General features: G+C 57.4%; 1 protein-coding gene across 4 annotated transcripts in view; it reads left to right on the forward strand.

Moving 5' to 3' along the window:
• The window catches only part of WDR25 (WD repeat domain 25), a 121,368-nt gene that overhangs the window by 34,392 nt on the left and 65,946 nt on the right, over positions 1-21,030 (forward strand). The window contains exons 2-3 of one of the 4 annotated variants that reach the window (XM_039884213.1): positions 13,848-13,938; positions 14,827-15,012. The exons of the other annotated variants lie outside the window; for them this stretch is intronic. Coding sequence (XP_039740147.1) covers positions 14,953-15,012 — 60 coding nt within the window. The 5' untranslated portion in view covers positions 13,848-13,938; positions 14,827-14,952. The remainder of the gene's footprint in view (positions 1-13,847; positions 13,939-14,826; positions 15,013-21,030) is intronic. 4 annotated transcript variants of the gene reach the window in all.

Genomic DNA, 21,030 nt, shown 5'->3' on the forward strand with positions numbered 1-21,030 from the left:
CCCACCCCCCGAACCGCCTTTCCCTCTCTGCCACTGGAAGAGTTTTTCTCTCTACTTTGGGTCCTCAGAGTGTGCCCAGTGTTTGGGCCATTAAGTGAGATGCCCTTTTTCCCGCGTGTCCCGCATCTGCAGCCGCCTGTGTCTGCGTGCCGCTGGCCGAAGCCCAGGTTCTAACCGTGTTCAGGCGGGGGGCGGGGGCGGCCGGCACGCCTCCGGAGTGAGAAGGAGCCTGCTTCCTTTTTCATGGGGTTGCCTTTCGTCTGTGTTTCTCATCTGGGGATGTCCCTTGGGGTAGAACGTCCTTTGCTCTGTGCTGGCTTCCTGTGCACCGGGGGAGGGAACAGAATTTTCCTGAGGCCCGTTGGTTCCTGAGGTCGATCTTGCAAGGAGAAGTCTGCTGAGCCCCCCTCGCCCCGCGCACAGTGGGGGACTGCACCATCATTGCCTTCAGGGACCCCAGAAGAGTGGCAGAAACAGGCAGGAACACCGTCACACTGTTACTGCGTGCGTTTGTCCGTAAGCCATATGTGACACTGACTTTGTATTTTTAGTATTTATAGAAGTAGCATCACATTTTATATCCTTTTGTAATTTGTAACATGAAACATTATAGCTTTACAGTTTTTTTCACATACAAGCGCGCATCTGTCTGGGTCATTTTTAACTGCCGTGTAGTATTCCGGTGTATGAATAAACTAGTTTATTCATTCCCCTACTCGTGGAAGGTTCCGTAGCTTTTACCTTTTATCTCTCAAACAGTATTGCAGTGAACGTGCGTTCCAGTTTTCTCTTGCTATGTAATAAAGCGTCTCGAAACTTAGTAGCTGAACACAGTATGTTATTTTGCTTGTGAATCTGCAGTTTGGGCCGGGCTTGGTGGGGAGAACCCATCTCTGCTTCACCTGGCATCAATGGGGTGGCTTGAAGGCTGGAGCCGGAGTCATCACATGACTGAGGGTGACGCTGGCCGTCAGCCAGCTCCCTGGCTGTGCTATTGCCTGGAGCGCTGCACGTGGCCTCTGCACGTGGCCTGGGCTCCCTCACAGCATGGAGGCTGCTTCTACAGGGGAGCAAGCCTGGCCAAAGCTGGTCGCCTTTGTGACTTACTCTCAGAAGTCAGGCAGCGTCCTGTTTGCTGCATTCTGTTCATTAGAAGCAAGTCACTAAGGCTGGCTGCCATTTAGGGCAAGGGGACTTAGGCCCGGCCTTTAACGGGACGAGTGTCACAGTGTTGGCAGAGCTGTTGCCACGCCACCACCCTCAGACGCACCTCCTCGCACACACCTTTGAGCGGTTCTTGGACCCCTCCAGGTGGGCCGATGGGCCTTGGCGTGTGCCCTTTGACCTGCCTTGGCGTTGCCAGAGTGCCCTTCTTCATGCCTCTCCAGCACCCGCTGTTGCCCCTCTGGGGGTGCGGGACAGGACCTCGCTTTAACGTGCCTGCCCACCGGCGAGGCCGAGCCCTGCGCAGCCTGCTGGGTGGGCGTCGAGTCCCCCCGCCGAGCTGGTCGCACCGAAGAAGATGGAAACGTCAGGGTGCTGTTTTTTGGCTTATGATGTCAGCTTTCACGAGGGAAGTGGTGAGTAACCCACAGAGTTTATCGCCAACTATTATGAAGACCTCGGAGTCACTATCGGCATGAGTCACTTATGAAAAAATACGATTTCGGTAACTGCAGGCCGTATTTGTAATGGGATGGATTTCCATTTAATCTCTCACTTCTCTATAATTGGCCCAATTTAAAAACGCCCCGAAGCTTGCTTGCTCCTTGTCTGGGAGCCCTGTCCTTGCTCTGTTATCACAGTAGCAGTAAGAAACGGTGCCAACATGTGTCTCTCTCTGAGTTTTTGCTGTCTCCTCGGTCTTTTGATTACTGCTGGCGCCGAGCCCCCCACCTGGTCTCCTGCCGGAGCGGTGTATTCATGGAGCTTCCGGGGACCTCACTTGCAGTTGGGGGGGTCAGTGGGTCTCGGGTTGGGAGGCTTACCTGGACCCATGGGCTGGGCTGGGGTCCCCCCTGGGCCACATGGCACCCCACTGCTCAAACTCACCTTGTTTACCGAGCCTGTGGATCGCAGAGCAGTCCAGGACCTTCAGACGCAGCACAGAGCCTGGCTCCCAGGAGCGTTTGGGAAATACGCACTGAACCAAGTAATTCAAAATGCTCTGTTATTACAAAGACCAGTCTGATTTACTAGCTTGTCTGAAAAACATCTAGAAGATAGCCGTGTCTGACCAGGAGTTTAAAATGAATTCCTAAACTTTCCTTGAAGAGTGAGCTTTTGGCTACTTTTTAATTTAATTCGGTTCCGTCTGAACACTCAGTCCTCGGCTTACTGGAGAACATTCTCTTGTCTGTCTCCCTCCTGACGGGGGCGTTCGGCTTATTATCTGTGTTTAGAACCGGAGCCTCTGCTTCGGAAATGAAGCCTCGAAGCTTCATCTGCGTGCTGAGCCGCCCAGCCCCTCTGCAGACGCGCTGGAAGCAGCCTCTGCATCCAAATCAGGGCCCCAGGGAGCTGCGCGTGCCGGCGACTCTTCCAGGTTGGGTGGGTGCAGAGTGTCCTCGCAGGGCCACTGGCACCTCATTGTCTAGATCTTGGGCTGGGGCACAGGCCACTCCGTAAGCGCAGGGGCAGCATCTGCCCGGGCCAGGCTTGGTGCTGGTCTTGAGGAGGCCAGTGACTGACGGCGCCCCACAGAATGGCGGGTACAGGCAGAGCTGTCACCGGCCGTTCCGTGGGGCTCTCCTTTTACCAGCCAGAGTAGCTCTAAATGAGGAGTTCATTGCCTGCTGTTTCGGGGGAGGCTTGGGGGTATCCATATGTTCCTTTGGGGAGCCCCTCAGCCGGCTGGCCCGTGCCGAGTGGGTGAGGCCTCCCAGGCGGGCGGGGTGGGTGTCCCCAAGCCCTGACTCTCCCGAGGCCGTGCCGCTTGCAGGAAGCCAAGTTCCGGAGCTCGCAGTTTTCACGCCACATTTTAGGTGCCAGCAAAAGTCTGACGAGGGCAGGGCAATGGCTTCCTTGCTGTGACAAGTTTGTTCACACCCTGACAGTTTGTATCCCATGTAAACAAACGCGTGCCTGCTATCCTAATTAAACCTCAGGCTTCATTTGCATATTAAGAGTTTGCAGGACACATCCTTTGCTGTTGGGGATGTCCCCCGGGCTTCCTCGGCTGATGACGCAAATGTGACCTGCCTGTGCTTGGCCAAGGGCCCCAACCTCCTGTCTGGGTCCTGAGGGCGAGGACCCGCCACTTGCTTGGCGTTTGGACTGGACCATTCTGGGCCGGGGGATCCGGGGCCGGGTCCTGGGACCAGCCCTTCCTGGCTGCGGCCTTGGTCTCCTAGCTGGTGGGGGTCAGGCGCTGGGCTGATGTCAGGGCCCCTTCCAGCAGCCGCCTCTGCCGTTGCCACCTAGCGAACACCTGCTGCGGCCCGGACCGCCAGGCACCTGCAGTCGCGCTCGGCGAGTCCGATCGTCGCGTTGCACTTGCTGGCGAGCTGAGGCCCGACGAGGTGAAGCCTCTCCCTGAACCGGTGCTCCTCCTGCCTGCCCCTGATGGCACGCGGCCACCTCTCACCCCTGACGTCCCACCCGCCGCAGCCTGCCTTGCTCCTTCCGTGCCTCTCAGATCTGGTGCTTCAGTCGTCATTGACACCTTCGGTGTCCATGCCACCCCCCTTCCTGCTCGGTTGAGGGCAGCGGGCTCAGACTATCCTTCCGGGCCATCCCCATCTCCCAGGCAGCCAGAGCGAGCTTTCTCAGTACCGTGCCCGAGCCTGCCCTCTCTGGCCTTAGGCTTACCAGGCTCGGGATCGAGTCTGCCTCTGCTGTGCTGCCGGCCAGCCCAGCCCATCCCCTCAGTGTGCATGTCCAGCTGACCCTACGGGCCTGAGCTGTGACAGGGCAGGGCTGTCATCGTGCTGACCAGCGCTCGGCCACAGGGGGAGGCATATAGCAGATACTGGGGAGCAGCCGTAGGGTGAGTGCAGACATTGCCATAGCGTGCACAGAGACAAATGAGGGAGACCAGGTTCAGGCCCCCATCTGTTAAGTTCCCCAGACCTCTGCTCTTTCTGCCTCCTCCCGCTGAACGTTAAATGTTCGACGTGGAAGGACACCCAGGCCGAAGGCTGGCGTGCGTGTTTCACAGTAAACGTTCTGGCAGCTTAGCTGGCCTCTGCATGGAACGCATTAGGCAGCGCTGTCATATGCCGGTGACGCAGGGGACAGGCCATGTCGATGCGGGATATTATGAGGGCCTTGTCGTGTTTTTTTGTTTGAAGGAGATCTCGAAAACGACAGGCTTTATTTCGGGGGGTCTCTGTTATTCCAACAGTGTTCCCTGGCTGTACCTCGTGGCTTTGTTCCAGAACTCTTGCAGGTAATGAGCTAGGGACAGAATCGAGATGAATTCAGCTTCGTTTCAGGCGTGGCTATGAAGCCAGAGAAGTCATCTGGGGGAAGGAGCCCTCAACAGGAGCCAAGGGACAGTTGGCTGCGGTCGGAGTTCGGCGCCGAGCCTTCCTTCAGAGGGCTGGCGTTCCCACCCCGAACTGGACGCGCGTGAGCACAAGGAGCCCCCCCCCCGCCCCCACATAGCAGTGGGCGTCACGCATGTGCATTACGCAGCGTTGCGTGGGGGGGTTAAAAAATTAATAGATATGTCCTTTATTTCTCGAACAGCCAATGCTTTGAATTAATTTTTTCTGGCCCACTAAGTCTTCTGGTTAAGAGTACAAATTAAGCTTTCCGGGGCGATCCATCACGAAATCATTGAAAAGTCAGCGTGGAGAAGGTAACGGGCTCTGTGTTCTGTTATGTTTGTCGGGTTATTGTTTTCTGCAATTACACTTTTCTTTGTTTTTCTTCTTTCGTGCTTTGGGAAATCAACCTGAGAATGGGCTTCCAACTCGAAAGAATTATTGGCTATTTTTCCCAAATGGGATTGCCCTTCCAGAGAACAGTGGGCATCTATGTGACAGGAAGTTATAAATTCGTGCTCCAGGTTCTCTGAAGAAAGCGTGCGTCTTGGGCAGTGGCGCTGTGGCACTGTATTTCAGGCAGGCGTGTAGAGCTGTCAGAAGCCAGTAAAGTCCTCAGGCGCCAGCCCGTGCCCCGCCAGCATCTGTCAGGTGTTCTGCGTGTTCTTTGAGCAGGGTTAGAAGGCGGATGGCCGCGAGGTCAGTGGCGCCTTTCTCCCTGCAATGTGCCCGTGCCCCAAAGCCCGTCCTGCGGCATCAGCCGTCCCACACTGCCCCGTCGTCCACGCTCACCGTGTCTCTCCCATAGAAGGGGAAGGGTCCTCACTCCCCATTTGTTAGAACCCAGTGGGTGACAGGCGTGGTGCCGGGCAGTGGAGCACACAGACCAGAAGATGTGCCTCTGCCCCAGAGATGCTGCCTGGTAAGGTGCCGCCCTGTCCTCCCTACCGTTGGCTCCCCAGGCCCTAGGGACCCTGCCGGCTGGGCTCTGTGCCCATTACCTCTAGTGGCAGCTACTGAAATTACAGGCAGAGGGTCTCAGACACCATCCAGTCACTGAGTGTCTTGAAACCCTCTAGAGGCTGCCCTGTGTCCCCAGAGTAGAGCCCAGAGTCATTCCCAGGAAGCCCCCGCCTGGACACCAAGGCTGGGTTAGGTGCCCCCTCCGGCATGTTTCCACTTCCTCAAATCTCCTCTCTCACAGCCCTCATCTGTCACCTCTCAGACTGTGTCCCATTCATTAACTGTGAGGCAGGGACTTGTGGTCTTGCTCACTGTTGTCTCTAGTGTGGTCACAGCGAGCAGCATGCAGTGGGTGCTTTGTAAACATCTGTGGAGTGACGCGCAGTGCCCTGGAGGAAGGAGCCAGCCCCGGGGGGCCGGCCTCCTGGCGCCCAGCGGGTGACGGCCTTGGAAGCTGTCGGCGTGGTGACGGAGGTCGCAGAGGCGGGAGCTGGAGGCGGCGTGCGGATGAAGGACGTGCGGCGGGGTCCCAGTCACCACTCTCCTTATTAAACCGGCCTTATCGCTTGACACCCTTCACCACTGAGGGAGTGATAACCTGCTTCAGAGTGCACGTTCAGGGGGGTCTGGGCTGCTGCCGCTGAGAAAAATGGCTCAGGCAAGATGGTTGGGCCCGGTGGGGCTGGCTGTTAGGCCAGCGCCGAGGGGCTCCCTTCCCCTGCCCACCCTGTGATCCAGGCAGGGGCACCGAGGGGCAGGTCTGTGTGCTCCACTGCCCCGTGCCACGCCTGTCATCCGTTGGCGGAGGGAGAGGATGCCCAGGCCAGGTCGCCGCCCACACCCCTGCTGCTTCTCCAGCAGAGCGGAGGGCTGAGGGGAGGAGAGAGGCCTGTGGGCGACGTTCCTGCCCCCTCACTCTGGCGCCCCCCGCCTGGAGCCGGAGGCCTCTCGGTCTTCCCCAGGGAGGCCCGGTTCTCCTGGGCAGCACTCGCCACCGCCACTCTGCCCACCCTGACTGAGGCGTGGCCGCTGTTTGAGGGCGCAGCGTCTGGAACTTAGTGCGCAGGACACGACTCGAGGCTGTGCTGTGGCCATCTCAGGTCCCCGCATGTGGCCAGACACAGGCGCCCTGCCCCGCCAACTCCAGGTGGTGAGGGCGACGTGGGAGGTGGGCGGTCCCGTGGGGCAGAAAGACGGGATGACTGAGCCGGGCATTCCCGCGTGCGTGGCCAGGTGGGTCAGTGTAGACGCCAGGATCAGGTGGCCTGGGCGCCGAGCCTGGCTCTGCCGCCCACCAGCCGTGTGTGCGTGAGCCGCCATGTTAGCCTCTCTGGGCCTCAGTTTCCTCTTTCGTGAGGGGTGGCTCCTGCGCACTGGTGCTTAGCCCTGTGGCTGTCACCTGGGCACGGGGCGGTGTCCGCCCTGTGGGCCGTGTGGGTGAGCAGACCCTGCCTGTCGCTTCTTCCTCCGAGGTGCCCTACCTGGAGCGGCCCCTGTGAGGAGCCATCTCGCTTCCTTAATCATGGCTACATCTGTCTATTTTGTCTGCTCTCTCTCAACAGTAACGCACCTTAGCTTTATTCTACTTTAACCGTAACTTTAATTGAGTTGCACATTCGTATTTAAAGTCTCACAGGTATCGATTTCACGATAGTGGTTGGTTTTCCTTCTGCCTTTCCCGAGGCAGCGTCGCTGAGCCTTCCCCCGCGTCCGCGGCAGCGGCCGTCGCGGTCCCCTGGGCCCCTCTGAGTCACCTAAGACAGCTTTCCCGAGCGCTCAGCTTCACTTCCGCCCAGGTGACCTCAGACCCCACACTTACTGAGTCAGAGTGTGACGCTGTCACTGGAAACCTTTTTCCCGCGCCGCAGGTGCCCATGCGTGAGACGTTGGCACGTTTTGTTTTTCTGCTCGGCGCTTTGTTTTCTTCCCCGGGCTTTGATCTGGGTCTGCACAGCGGGACCCAGGCCGACGCCCTGTTCCTGACCCTCTGCTCTGTCACAGGTGGTCCGCCCACCCCCTAGAACCCCAGCCCTCAGCTTGTCACCTGCTCCTCCTCTCCTCGGGGCGGGGGGAGGGCTGGGGACCAGGCAGCATGGCACAGGCCAGCTCGCCACGGGGAGAGCGGTCATTGCATGCTCCCGGCGCTTGGGGCTGAGAGGAGACTTACCTGTCGGCAGGTGAGCAGGATGCGAGTGAAGGGAAGAGGAGCCGCCCACCAGGGACCCACGCGGTTCAGGGTATACACTGGCTCTCTCCTAGGAGCACCCACTGTTTCTCTGTCAGGATGCCTTTTATAAACAAGGTCCCAGTGGCTTGGGCGGGGCCCAGGCAGTCCTACACATAGAGCCTCTGGGAGCCTCAGATAGTCAAGGATTCAACCCAGTAACATACGTGAAATGCCGTGCCTTGATCTACGGGGCAGCCATAGAGAAACACCAGAGACTGGGTGGCTTCCCAATAGAAATCCAGTTCCTTGCTGCCTTGAGGGTCGGCAGTTCGAGGTCGGGGTGCCAGCGAGGCGAGGCCTCTCCCTTCGGGATGCGGACGCCCGCCCTCTTGCTGCGTCCTCCCAGGGCCTCTCCACCTGCAGGAGAGAGCGAGTGAGCAAGCGGGCCCTCTGGTGTCTCTTCCGAGGACCCAGTGCTGTCAGATCAGGGCCCCGCCCCTGTCACCCCACTGAACCTTAACTACTTCCTCGGAGACCCGCATCTCCAAACATAGCCACACCAGCACCTCAGGCTTCAGCATGTGAATTTGGGGGGACACAATTCAGTCCCTAACACACTTCATACATTGCTTGGCATGTGGCCTCTGCTCAGGGAACGTTTGTTGCACGTGAATCCGAACGACGTTCAGGTCCGGGAAGCTGAGGTGGCACTGGCACCGGAGGCTCTGGCGGAACCCGGACACCGAGGACCCTGGGGGCGTGTGTTCTTGGGAGGTGGATCCCCAGGTCGGCCTGCCGGCTCTGGCCGGCGTGGCGTGGTATGGTGGGCTGGAGGTGAGGTCCACCTCTGCCCTTCTGACCCTGGTCCCTCACCTCCTGACCGTCTTGAGGAAATGGAAGAATCGTGAGATGTGGCCGAGGCGTGGGATGACACAAAAAGGGGCCGTTTACCGGGAGCCCGAATTCTTAACCCGTTCATTAGTGACGATGCCTCACCTCTGAGTGATTAGCTCCAGGAAGGCAGGGGGTTCGTTCTGTCGCCAGCGTGTGAAGCAGCGCCTGGCACAGACGAGGTGCTGCCGGATGGCCGTCGACTTCATTAAGAGCGGGGAGGTCCCACGTGAGCAGAGCAACGTCCCGTGCCAGCAGCTCCGCCGCTCAGGCTGGGAAGGGCTGCCGTCCCCACTGGCAGGTGAGGACACTGAGGTGCAACAGAGGGGCCCCGTGGCTTATCCTAGGTGACCCAGTGAGGGAGGCTGCACCCTGCTGGGCTCAGAGGGTGGGACGTGGGACAGGTCTCAGGAGGGCCAGGCTGGGTGGACCAGCACAGGAGGCTTGTTCCTTGCTCCCCGCACTGGGCGGCCTGTGCCTTTTGGCTGGAGGGGGGGCGGCCTGGGGCTGGCCATTGCGGAGGTGCCCCTGTCCTCAGCCTGCAAGGGCAAACCGCTGGCCTGTCGTAGCCTCCGTGGCCAGCCTGTGGCAGGGGTTTCCTGCGTGAGTGAGTCCGTGGAGGGACTCGTTAACCGCTCCGACAGACTTAAATCAGTGCCGTTTCTGCTCAGCTGGTTAATCCGTCACTCTCTTTGGCCCCTGACGTTCATTCCGAAGTGACTTCTTCTTTTATTAGTGTGGCGAATTAATGTATGACCTTAAAATATTGACGTGACTTGATTTAGGCATCTGTATCCTTGGAGCTTCAGTTAATAAAACAACTTTTGATAAGACTAGTGGTTTTAGAACATTTAGACTTAATTATATTTTCTAAAGGATTTTTCGAGAATTATATAACTGCTTGGCAAGGTACTTTAATTCCCTAGTTAGCTGAAAGAAATTGGTTTTTCCTTTGGTTTTGCTTAATACAAATTAAAAGTAATATACATTTGAAAAAAGCAGTTAAGGGAGTATTTATTAAAGCCGCCTCTCTCTACGCTGGGGGAAAGTCCACGAGAGCTGAATTAAGCGTGAGGGCGATGCAGGGCGGTCAGAGCACCCCTTGGCCTGGAGGAATGGCAGAGCGCTTCTGTCCAGCGCCGCCTTCGTGGTCCTCAAGGACGAGCGTGCGGCTGCGTCTGTCTTCCCGTGTGCGGTAGCGTGTCGCGCTCACACAGCTCGGTGTCTGCACCAGCAGCTCGTGCGTCACGACAGTGTTGAAACGGGCGCTGAGGAGAATCAGGTGTTGCATTCTCATCCTGCCCAGGTTGGGAAGTCTGCCAAAGGGAGCAATTTGAAAATAAGAGGAGAAATGGAGGGGAAGGGAGAGTATCTCGCAGAAACACTATCTGGAAAGAAAGTGTCATAATAAGTCAGTGGTTGTTACCCCACGTGTCAGAGTCAGCCCCTCTCCTTAGCGGTTTTCAGAAAGCTTACTGTCACAATGCCAAAATCTCCCCAAAGCGTAGCCCGCCAAAAGAGACCTTGCAAAGAGCTCCGCCGAGTTTACCAGCCCACCAGACAAACAAACAGAAGCCCCCTCCTTCCTTCTTTTTAAAATTTTTTGACACAGTTTCAGACTTAACGGAAAAGTCGTGAGAATAGTACAAAGCATTCCCAGACGCCCCAGGTGTTCACGTCATCGTGAGGCAGGACAGAGTCGGGGGAGACCGAGGCCAGCGCGTGTCCTTTGGCGGAGAGTGAAGAAAGAATCAACACACACGCCAGAGTCAGAGTCAAAGGAAAGTTTATTAGAGAAGGGGTCACACTCCGCAGAGAGAGTGTGGTCTCCTCTCAGAGGCAGAGAGAGAGAGGGACAGTGGGAGGGACTCTAAGTGTTTGGGGGGAATCCATTTTATATAGCATTCCTTAGTTCCTGCGTGATATAGTTGAAAAGACTTCATTAACCCATTCGCTTTGACGTGGACTCACAGTGAGGACGGGGAAGAGTATGCAGCATGAAAAGGTGAGAATATGCAGAGCGAATGGCCTGCTGGCCGATCCCGGCCCTCAGACCGTGGGCTCCCCACGCTCCCCCTATGCACGGCCCCTTTCTCCAGTAGTGTGAAGCTCGGCTCCCATTTTCACAACACATTTCCATGCTTCCTTAATCCTAGAGTGTCAGGAAGTCAGTTCAGAATCCCGAACCTCCGCAAAAAAGCCTACCGATTAGAACTCTTTAATAGTTTTTGCCTTTGGCCCGAGGGCATATAGATAATCCAGCCGTGTTCACGTATTTCTCGGGTTAGTTCTTCTTGCCTCTCTCCCTTCAGTGTGGTTTTGTTATTCATTTCGAACATAACTGGTTCATCTGTTTTCCCTTGTATCCTACTTTGGGGTTTCCTCCCAGTCGTGGACTTCCTCCCTTTCCTTTCCCCTGCCCTCACTCCCCTCTTCCTTCCTTCCAAGCCATTAACATCTTTCCAGAAGTCCAGTCCATACAGTCGTAGGGCGGGACCCCCACCCCAGTCCCCTTTCCCACCCGCCCCGGCCCCGGCCCGCCCCGCATGTCCCCAGTCTCATTAGTCTTTGGTTCTTCCTTCTCTGTTTCTTTTTGCTCAGATGGGTAGTTTCTTACTTCCCTGTCTTTCTTCATAGAAAGTAGCACATCACGTATCCTCTTTTGCATTTTGCTTTTTTTCACGTAACGTGTCCAGTCGGGCCACAGCGGTCCCTGGTGTCCCCTGGTGCTTTGTCACAGCCGCAGAGTATTCCATCGTGTTCTCCTTTCTGGCTGGCGTTTGAGTGCATGAAAATGAATCGGTCTGTGTATATCCAGGCGCTGGAAATAGCACAAGCCTTCCTAGATGGTGGCGGGGTCTGGGCGACACCCGCCCACTCACGGCCCGGCCGGAACTGAGTAGATCAAGGCTTGCACGCCTCATGCCCCGCATGGCAGGGGCGGGCGGGGCCCAGGCCCCACCTCTGGGCCTAGCCAGGCTCTGTCAACTGCAGGATGGCTGGGCGAACAGCTCTTTCAGTGGCCTCCAAACTGTTCTGATCACATATCCCTACTATTAAAAAAACCTTTTTTGGAGCATACGACTTTGAGTATATAAATACTAACTATTCTGCTGATATGTTATAAAACATGTACACACACCAACAGAAATTTTAGAAAGCTGATATTAAAAGCAGATGTAGGTGGAATGTCTAATGCTTTCTCCTGGGTTAACCCCATCCCTTGGGATCTCTGACATGGCACCCAGGGCTGTGGGTGCCGCCAGCCCCCAGGGCGGGCTCTTCAAGGTTCTCGGGTATGGAGAGGCTCAGAGCCCAGGCTCAGGCCTCGAACTCCTGGAGCATCTGCTGTCCAGCCACAGGTCCTTCGGGCGTGTTGTGTATGAGCCTTGCATCTCATTTAATCCTCCCATCAACGAGGACTTTTCTGTATGGCACCTTGAGGCTCAGAGAGGTTAAATGCTTGTGGAGGGCCACACAGCTGGTGGTCGGAGGCCAGGGAAGGGCTAGGACTCAGGGCCCATGGCCAAGTCCGGGAGCTGCTTTTCGCTACGGCCTGCGAGCTTTTCTTGCTTAGAATTCTCTTGTACCCGAGACAGGGGTTCAGTTTGCTTCAATGTTGCCTTAATGCTTTTTGGAATCCATTTCCTTTGTTTATTTTACAACAGTACCATTTGCAGTGAAATAGTTTTACATCGAGCTCCCGTGTTTTCGTGGTGTTTTAATGGCATCTCAGTGGCGTCTGCATGGATTTGCAGCCACGTACTTTTGTCACCCCGACTTCCCTGCAGAATGGCGCTCTGTGGTAGTGTGGCCCTGGACTGTGCCTGAGCTGCTCTTCAGGCCCATGGAGCGGCCTCTGAGTCGGGCGGTCCGTGTCTCCCTGGGTGTGGAGGCCCCTAGGGAGCGGAGGGAGGGAGTTGGCCCTTGGGTGGCTGGGCCTCACTTTGCCTTGTCGTTGGGTGGCTCCCGAGGTGACTGTCTGGTCAGGTATCACCTGTGCAGAAGGGAAGGTCCGAGTCTCTGCCTCCAAGCCGCCTGAGATGTGGGGGCGCTCCCGCCCCGGAAGCCAGAGCGCCGGCTCCAGGGGCCTCGGTGTGCTCGGGCGCCCTGCTTTCCGTTGTTGTCCCCTTGTCCCTCCCCATGCCGAACCATCTGTTCTGCCTTTTTGTGTGGGAAAACGTGGTACAACACTTAGAGTCTTGCCTGCTGGAGCACAGAAGGCTCCAGGCCTGAGGCTGTGCCTTAGCCGATTGGGTCCCTCAGGACTTGGTGTGGGGCAGGAGCCAGAGTCGGGGCTCAGCGCTTGCTTGTGGAATGAATGAGTGAATGAATGAATGAATGAATGAATGAATGGACGAATGAGTAAATGCTCGATTTTATGTGACTGAGGGCTGATGGTGGTGGTAAGAAAGCGGGGGACGAAACCCAGTTCCAGAGACTTCTGCTCAGGACTAGCCCACTCGCTGGCCGGGCCCTTGTGGAGCCCCGCTCCCTCCTGCCTCTGTCGCCAGGATGCCAGCCCCAGCCCACCTCCGCTGTGGCCCAGCCTCGCCGTGGATGTGGCCTCAGCACCCAGTACCTAAGGCTAGTGCGATAAACGTCCCCCGACGCTGTGTGGCCTCGGTTTCCTCACCTGTGAGTGGGGACGATGCCCACCAGTGTGCCGCGGGCTGGGGCGGGGGTGGCGTGCTCTGCCCAACACCCAGACACCCGGGCGTCAGCTGCCAATACGGTCGTCGTGACCACTGCTGTTTCACTGCCACGGCCGAGGTCTCCTGCTCCCGCTAGCACTGTCCACCGGCACGTCCACCGGCACGTCCACCGGCACGTCCACCGGCATGTCCACCCACAGCCACCGACGCCCTTCCTCGTGGGAGAAGAGGCGAGAGAGGCTGGGACCAGCACGCGTCTGCCAGGCCGCTCGGGGTCCTAAGTGGACGACTCAGGATCGGGGGGTCGAGGGGGTGGCCACCCTCCCTCCCTCCTTGCTTCTCATCTCTCCTGAAACAACTCTGTTTTCTCCAAAGCAAGAAAGCAGTGGTTTGGATCAGGGACAGAAGAATCCCCAGGGCCCTGTTTCACCCGGTCGTCCCATTTGTAAACTTAAGTTAATAAGAATAAACAAGATAGTAGGTGGATTTGCACGGGAGGAGAATATTATTCTGCCGACTATGTAAATATTTACATGTTCCGGCTCTCTCGTTTTGTTCGCGGGGTCTCATTTCTGAGTCTCGTAATGAAGTGTGATTCGGAGAAGCTTCGCAAAGACAGGCGACCGGTGAAATAACTTGATTTGCGCAGCAAACTCGGTTTCAGTGACCCCCTTTGATCAGTCGTTTTAGGCCCCTTCGATTTCCGTGTGACGTGACAACTTCCAGCCGGATGAAGACATGACTTTCAAACACTGCCAGGAGCTCAGGAGAGGTTTGTGATATTGTCGCCTAATAAGAAAATGCATTCATGGGCAGGATATGAAATTTGCGGGCTTCGAATGGATCTGAGTTTGTAGTTTTAGCCCTCTGTGCGCTTGCCATTTTCGAGGCTATGAGTAAGTTTTTTTAATTAAGTCAAATTGAATCGAATGAGCTTTTATCGAGCGCCCGCTCCCTGCCAGACAGTCTCCTTCACCCTTGCAGCGCCTGCGGGGTGGCTGTGGGGAGCGAGCCAGCAGAGGCCCTTCCAGGGGATAACTGCTGCTCAGGGTCATCCAGCTGGCAAATCTGGGAGGTGGGATTGGAAATGAGGTCTGATTATTATGCGCTTTCATCCCCGGCTGATTACAGGCAGAGCTGATTAGGGAGAAGAGACAGGTTGAGTAGCTTTGCATATGTTACTTCCTTTAATCTTGTTTAATCTTCTCAACCACTCTGTGAAGTTCAGGTTTGTTGCATTTTCCTTATTTTACACCTGAGGAAACTAGGTGTCAGAATAGTGCAGTGATGTGCTCAGGGTCACACAGCTGGTGAGACACAGCTGGGACTTGAGTTCCTTCCAGGGGCCCCCTGGCCAGGGGGTCTGCATTTCCTCCGGCACAGGACTGACCGCTGGCCTGTGTAAGTGGCGGGGCGCTGGCGGCTAGGGTGCCGTCCTGTCAGCCGAGGCCGGGGGTAGAGCAGACGTGGGGCCGGGCTTCCGTTTCCTGGGCACTTTCTAACTCTGTGCCCTGGGCAGGGGGCATCCGTCCTCTCTGACCCTCAGCTTTCCCACCTGTGACGCATGGGCGTCGCATTGCCACCTAGGCTTGTCGGCAGGATTACAAATAATCTATGTGAGGTGCCTGGCGCTGTGTCTGACTCGTGGTGTGCCCTGCAGGAGGGACCTGCCCTTGGAGCTGTTTCCTGTGCTGGTGCCGGCTGTGGCTCAGAGCTGCCGTTGCTTTAGCCCCTGGACTCCGGTGCATCATGGAGCTGATTACCGGTGGAGACGGGTGACTCATTCATGGCATTTTGCGTGGCGTTGTGCAGTTCAGCCCGGCACAGCACGCCACACCCACAGCAGGTACTCAAGGACCATTAGTGTTTATGAAGGGGATAAAATTGCCCAAATGGGGGGAAGCCGTCAAAATAAGAGCCTTTGCCTGTCTCATGAAAGTTGCCTTGCAAACCTGAGGACTGTTAGGCTGTCAAAAAAGTGTCATCTGGATTTCTCACTGGAGACAGAACTCTCTGGAAGGGCAGTTGGGCAGCGCCTGATTGCTGTGCGGGGGTGGACGCATTTCGTATGACAGCCAGTTAGAGAAATTAGCAGAGATCTCGAGGCGATGCGCTCAGCTTAACCCTTCGAAGTGCAGTAGTTTTAAATGGCTGTAGACCCTTCATATGCCACGCTTTCTCTGAAAATAAAAGCAATTTTCAATGTTTGAAGGATTTGCAACAGAAATTCCTGCCACCGTAAACCGTGTTGGGGTGCCGGGAGCAGCCGAGCACATGCTCTCCTGTGTGTGAGGGAGGCCGAGAGCTTTGTCCAAGCCCCAGTGCAGAGTGGGGACAAGGGACCCCGACTTTTGGTCCACGTCCAGATTTACAGGTCAAAGGAAGAGTTCATTGTTTAAAAACAAATGCGGGGAAACTCACGTGAGAGTCCCCGAATAGTCATTTTTAAATCATTCTCTGATAAAGATAGAACGCTTCATTGAGGCAAATTGCATGATTTCAGAGCGTCGTGTGGAGTGTCCTGGGGTGGCAAGCAGTGTGCTCCTTTTTCCGTTTCCACCTGTGTCGGGCGTCAGTTATCCCAGGGAGCATTTTCCTCGTGGATGCCTTTGCGCCTGGCGATTCGAATCTGCAGGGATTCCTCGACTGCGGAATAGCGCTGTCAAAATGCCGACAGGCAGCGGCTTAGGCGCCCTTGGCATGGGCAGCGGGGTGGCGCCAGACACCCGGGGTCGAGTCCGCGCCGCGGCCTGGCACGCCACTGCGTGTCTGTTCTCAGCTGCCGCTTGTTCTCGTGGGTGGGACTCCGTGAGGTTACGGGGAGGAGGGGCCGCCAGCGTGGTGCGGTGCGTTAGCTCCGTGGGGACTGCACTGCCCACTGAGGGGCATGGAGACGGGGAGACAGCCCCCGGCCCACCACGGGGGAGAGGGCTTCCCGGCCCTCCCTAGGCAGGCCGCACCTTCGGGGGCTGTTTGGGTCTCATCTCTGGGGTTTGTTCCCTTTTCTTATTGAGGGAGTCACGGCAGCAATTCTCAGGTCAGATTGTTTTGAAGACCCATATTACTTCTGATAATTTATGAGGGGACAGGCCAGGGGGAGGCAACCAACTTGATTAATTCGTCAGAGAGGCAGCTGGAGGGATGTGTGACAAACAGACCAGGCTGTCATTTGGCCAGCGATTGTCTGCATTGGGATTGTTCCCCCAGGATAGCCATGATGACAAATGCAATTGACATGTTTTATTAACCCTGAAATGATTAAAGATGCCACTGCTGAGTTTGTGTCAAAGGGCCCGGTCCCTGGCATTCTGAGCGCGGCTTCTGTGTGGGGCCACAAGCCTCCTTGCGCCTGCTCCCCGCTCGTGGCTTTCGTCAAACGAGGCACACAGAACCCCGCTGGACTTGGTCTCGAAGGTGGGCCAGGGAGCCCGGGCTCTGCTCCCTGGCCTGGGGTTTCCGGACACGCTGGTGTCAGCATCGCGACAGACCCCAGGGGTTTCTCCGGTCGTTTGCCCGCGGGCGTCAGGCATCAGCTGGGCTCCTGCGGTGTGCTGGGCCCACGAGGGCCCGCTCCTCGAGGAGAGGGGGGATGGCAGGGTTCGTGGGAATAGGGGGCAGGACTGGGGCCGCCCTCACTGCCAGGGGCGGGGGGAGGTATGCAGGAGTGGATCTGGGTCTCGGAGGAGGGGTCTCACCTCTGGGGCCCAGGCAGAGTATGGGAAGCAAGGCCTGGGGCCCGAGGGGCACATGCAGGGGGCTTAGAGGGGGAGAGGGGAGAGGGGGAGAGGCACAGGGACCACTGGCAAAAGCGTCCCTGGGAAGCATGGTTTGCCCTGCGGATGGGCCGGGGGCTTCGTGGAGAACAGTGTGCCACCCAAGTCCCTGAAGCCCCTGCTCAGTTTCCTCACCTGCGAAAGGGCTGTCACGCTGTCCTGAGGGCGGAGTGGCAGTGGCAGGGAAGCCCTCGGCCAGACAGTGCCGGCAGAGGGGCCTGGTCACCGAGCTCCCGCCTCCGGGGTGCTGCTGGGGACGGGGACGGAGCTTTGTGGAGGTACAAGGTCACGGCTTCAGCGGTCACACGCTGAGCTAAGGCTTAGCATGCCAAGTGCTGGTTCTGTCAGGCATTTTTCATCCCATTTTATAGCTGAGAAATCTCTTAAGAGGGTCAAGCAGCGCCCCAGGTCATCGCGGCTAGAGAGGGGATCTGAGGCCGGGCTGCCGCCCCCTAGCGCTTCCTCGTGGAAGAAGGGGGTGTGGGGGGGGGAGGCGCGGGGCTCCTCGGAGGTGTGGGCTTGTGTGGAAGGCCGGTCAGGACGGCCCGTCTCAGCCAGGGGGCTTGTCCCACCGCTCCCGTGTGGAGCGGGGCCTTGGACGTTCCCTGAGGACCTGTTTTGTGGCCAGTGGGGTCAGTACCCTCTGCTGTAGGTACACGTCTCCACCTGGTCACTGAGCCAGTATTTTGTAGGGACCAGACCCAGGCACCCTGGTGGGGACCCAGTGGGGAAGGAAAGAAAGAAAACGAATCACGTGTTTAGCAGTGTGGACAAGTGATGGTTCAGCGTTGGAGCAGTGCGTTCGTATTATTAACATTTTATATTCCGGATTCCCTTCCCCCATCAAACGGCTCCACCGCCAGGCTCTGTTCTCCCTGAGGTACGGACCCGAGGAAGGTCCACCGTCGAACCCGCCCTGGGGCTCGGGAGCCCCCGCCTCTCTCCGTCCCCGCAGGCCTGCGGCTGGGGGGCGGGGCGGGCGCCCACGCAGCAGCTGCTGCCCGCGTGCCGAGGGCTCGCCAGCCTCGTCGGAGAGGCCTCCACGCTGCTCCTGGAACTCGGCGCTATCGCAGGGAGAAAGTCACATTTGACAGCATTGCATCCTTTGGGTTCTGCAGCCAGTAGAAGCATAGATGAAAGCCGTGTCCAAAAGCCGTTTCTTTATGTGATTCAGGAATCAGGACACTGCAATTATACGGTGTACACGATTTACGGAAACGTTCAGCCTAACGAGAAGAGAACATCTCCATGAGTCATTTCACTTGAAGGTGCCGCTTGGTTGCTGGCTCCTCATTCGGAACTCTGTTCCGTTCCGTTCACAGCGCACCGTGCGTGCGGGCTCGCCGCTCCCGCCTCGGGGCCGGGGTCTGCCGCGGCGGGGAGGCTGGGGCGCCGGGCTTCAGTCCCGTCCGTTAGGTCGGTGACATGTGGCAGCGGCATGATCTGCCGGATCGGAGACCCACGTTTCAACAAATTTACGTGCCACACGCTTTTCCCTCTTTATTTCTCTTTCCCCCGAACTGACACGAAAAGGAGAGTCACACACAAGCAGGTGTCAGAATGACGGCCGCGCTTTGCCTCCTCAGCTGGAGAAGCCACCGATTGAATTACTCCCGACAATGGTTCTGTTCACGGCAGATGCGAGGTGGGTGCGCTGGGTGGGGGCCGTATATTTTCCTGTTTTCTGTGATAGCCGAAGCCTTAATTCAGAAACAAACTCAGTCCTTCGGCTGTCGCCTGATGGTTCCCTCTGATCTTTGGGGATGAATGTCATTGCCCCACCTCCTGTGGCTTCTCTCTCCTTTGCCCTGACGCTGGTCCCCCCTTAGTTTTTTCTGCGCCCAGAACTCAAACATGTCTTTGACAAAAGCGTGCATTATTTAGAGCCTGTCGTCTCTTGAAGTTCTTTAATTACAGAATTAAACCAAAGTAATGACAGTTTAATTTGTTCTCATTAATTGGGAGCGCTCGGGGCTGGTGTGACATGGGCGTGTGCAGGAAGCACGAGGAGTGTTGGCTGCGTGACTGGAGCGTGAGTGACAGTAATCGCTGGGCCGTGAGCCCTGCGTGTGCTGGGCTCAGCCTCCAGCAGCCTTGAGGCGGGCATGGCACCTTCTCTGTCCTGCAGAGGGGGACCGTGAGGCCCAGAGACGGGATGTGACAGAGCGGAGGTGGCCCAGGCAGCCAGAAGGAGAACCAGGGCCTGAGGCCCTGTCCTGTCCACAGTCCCCCTCGGTCCTCAGACCACCAGTCATGGCCTCAGTCCGGCCAAGGGCTGCCCACAGGAAGAGAGGGTTGCCCGGCCGGGGATGCCTGCAGCACGCCGTCGTGCCTGGCGGAACATCTGGACCCATGAGAATGAAGGGTGTGTGGGGTCGGAGGGCTGGCGCCCGCTGAAGCTGATGCGTAATTTTTTGTTTTGAAAGTCACAGTTTATCCTTTTCAGAGACAGGGATGCGCAGAGAGGCGTCCTGTGAGCACGTCCAGCTCCGTGTAGCTGTGGTCAGGAAAGCTGCCGCGGGGAACAGCAGGGCATATGTGTCTCTCTAGCCTGTGGTGCAAGGCGGAAGCCAGGTGTCTGGAGCCCCGTCAGGCCTGAGCCCCATGGTTCTACTCTGTCCCGGGCCTGGCCCAGCTGCGTCCTGGCTTAGGACGGGTCTCCTCTCTAGCTGAGGCCACGGCCAGAGCAGCTACTGAAGGTCATGGCAGCAGGTGTCAGGGTACTGGCCTTTCCATGGACACACGTGGCCTAGGCGTCCTCCTCACGCTGGTCCCAGCGCCCGGCATACCTTCCAGACCCTTCCTCGCTGGCCTTGGGTGTCCCCATCACGTCTGCACTGGCCTTGGGCTGGGGCTTTGGTACTGGGCCTCTGAGAACGAGTCGAGGGTGGACAGTTGGTACATTCACACGTGCTGCCGACTCATCTGGTCGGCCAGTGTCTTAAAGGGGGCCCCACACGACCCGTTCGTCTTACTCTGCAGCGCTTCGAGCCCTGTGTGCACCGTCCCCGGGTCGTGCCAGTGGTGGGCGGCACGGGGTCGGAAGGAGAACAGATGGTGTGGGGTGTCCCGTTGTACTTCCTGCGTGGTCACGTTAGCGCCCCTAGAGCTCCCTCATGGCTCCTGGGCTGGTGGTGGTAGCCCCGTTTTCTAGCTGGAGACGTGGCCATCTGCTCACGCCCCATCGTAGAAGGGGCGCAGTGGGCTTAGGATCGGGGCGTCTGAAGCGCCTGTGGAGTCCCGGCCTTGGGGCGCTCGTCGCAGCCCCCTGTGCCCACGCTGCCCCTGTCTCAGAGTTCCGCCCTGCGGTCCCCTGTGGGACTTCACAGTTTACTGTTACCGCGTATCCGCAGCCAAGTCCAGGTGGATTTAAGATTAGAGGACTCAGCTACGTTTTATTATTGTCTTTAAAAATCGTTTAAATAAGCCACGGAATAAAGCAAATCATATTGTTTTGGACACTGTATTTACACGTTTACCGGACGAAAATGACACAGACCTTCTCTCGGGTGGTGATGCGCTTCGCCTCGGAGCCCTAGCTTCGTTTTGGGCTTTATTTATGCCACAACAACTTCCAAAAGAGATTTCAAACTACTTTAGCATAAAACTTACACATGACAGGGGGGTTTTAAAGCTCATTTTGGAAAGAGGAAAAGAAAGCGTAGAAGCCCTGTAACACACGCATGGGAGTGGCCGAGGAAAGGCGGGTTGTGGCCCCTGACCCGGGCCTGGGAAGTCCCCCGGAAGCTTCCTGGTTGGCCAGAGCTCACACGGAGCCCTGCTGGCCCGGGTTCCTCAGCTGTGGATTCACGGGGAGCTGCAGCACGCCTTCGTTCCGAAGCCCCTTGGTTGCCTGGCTGAGCCGCCGACGTCCCTTTGGGAAGGTGGGCACAGAGCCCGTTTGCCCGTGTCCGGGATGGAAGGACTATGAGACTGCTGCTTTGACCTGAGTGTCAGTGGCCTTGGGGAGCCCATTTCCACGGCTGCGGGGTTAGGACCCCTGCACTCTGACCCGCTGCTGCTTCTGTAGGCTGACGGGGGGCCTGGCTGGTGAATCTGACCTTAAGGGAAGGAATGGAACTTGGAAGGCT

The sequence above is a fragment of the Pteropus medius genome, unplaced genomic scaffold, assembly GCF_902729225.1.
Source record: "Pteropus medius unplaced genomic scaffold, Ma_sr-lr_union100, whole genome shotgun sequence".
Classification (NCBI taxonomy): Eukaryota; Metazoa; Chordata; class Mammalia; order Chiroptera; family Pteropodidae; genus Pteropus; species Pteropus medius.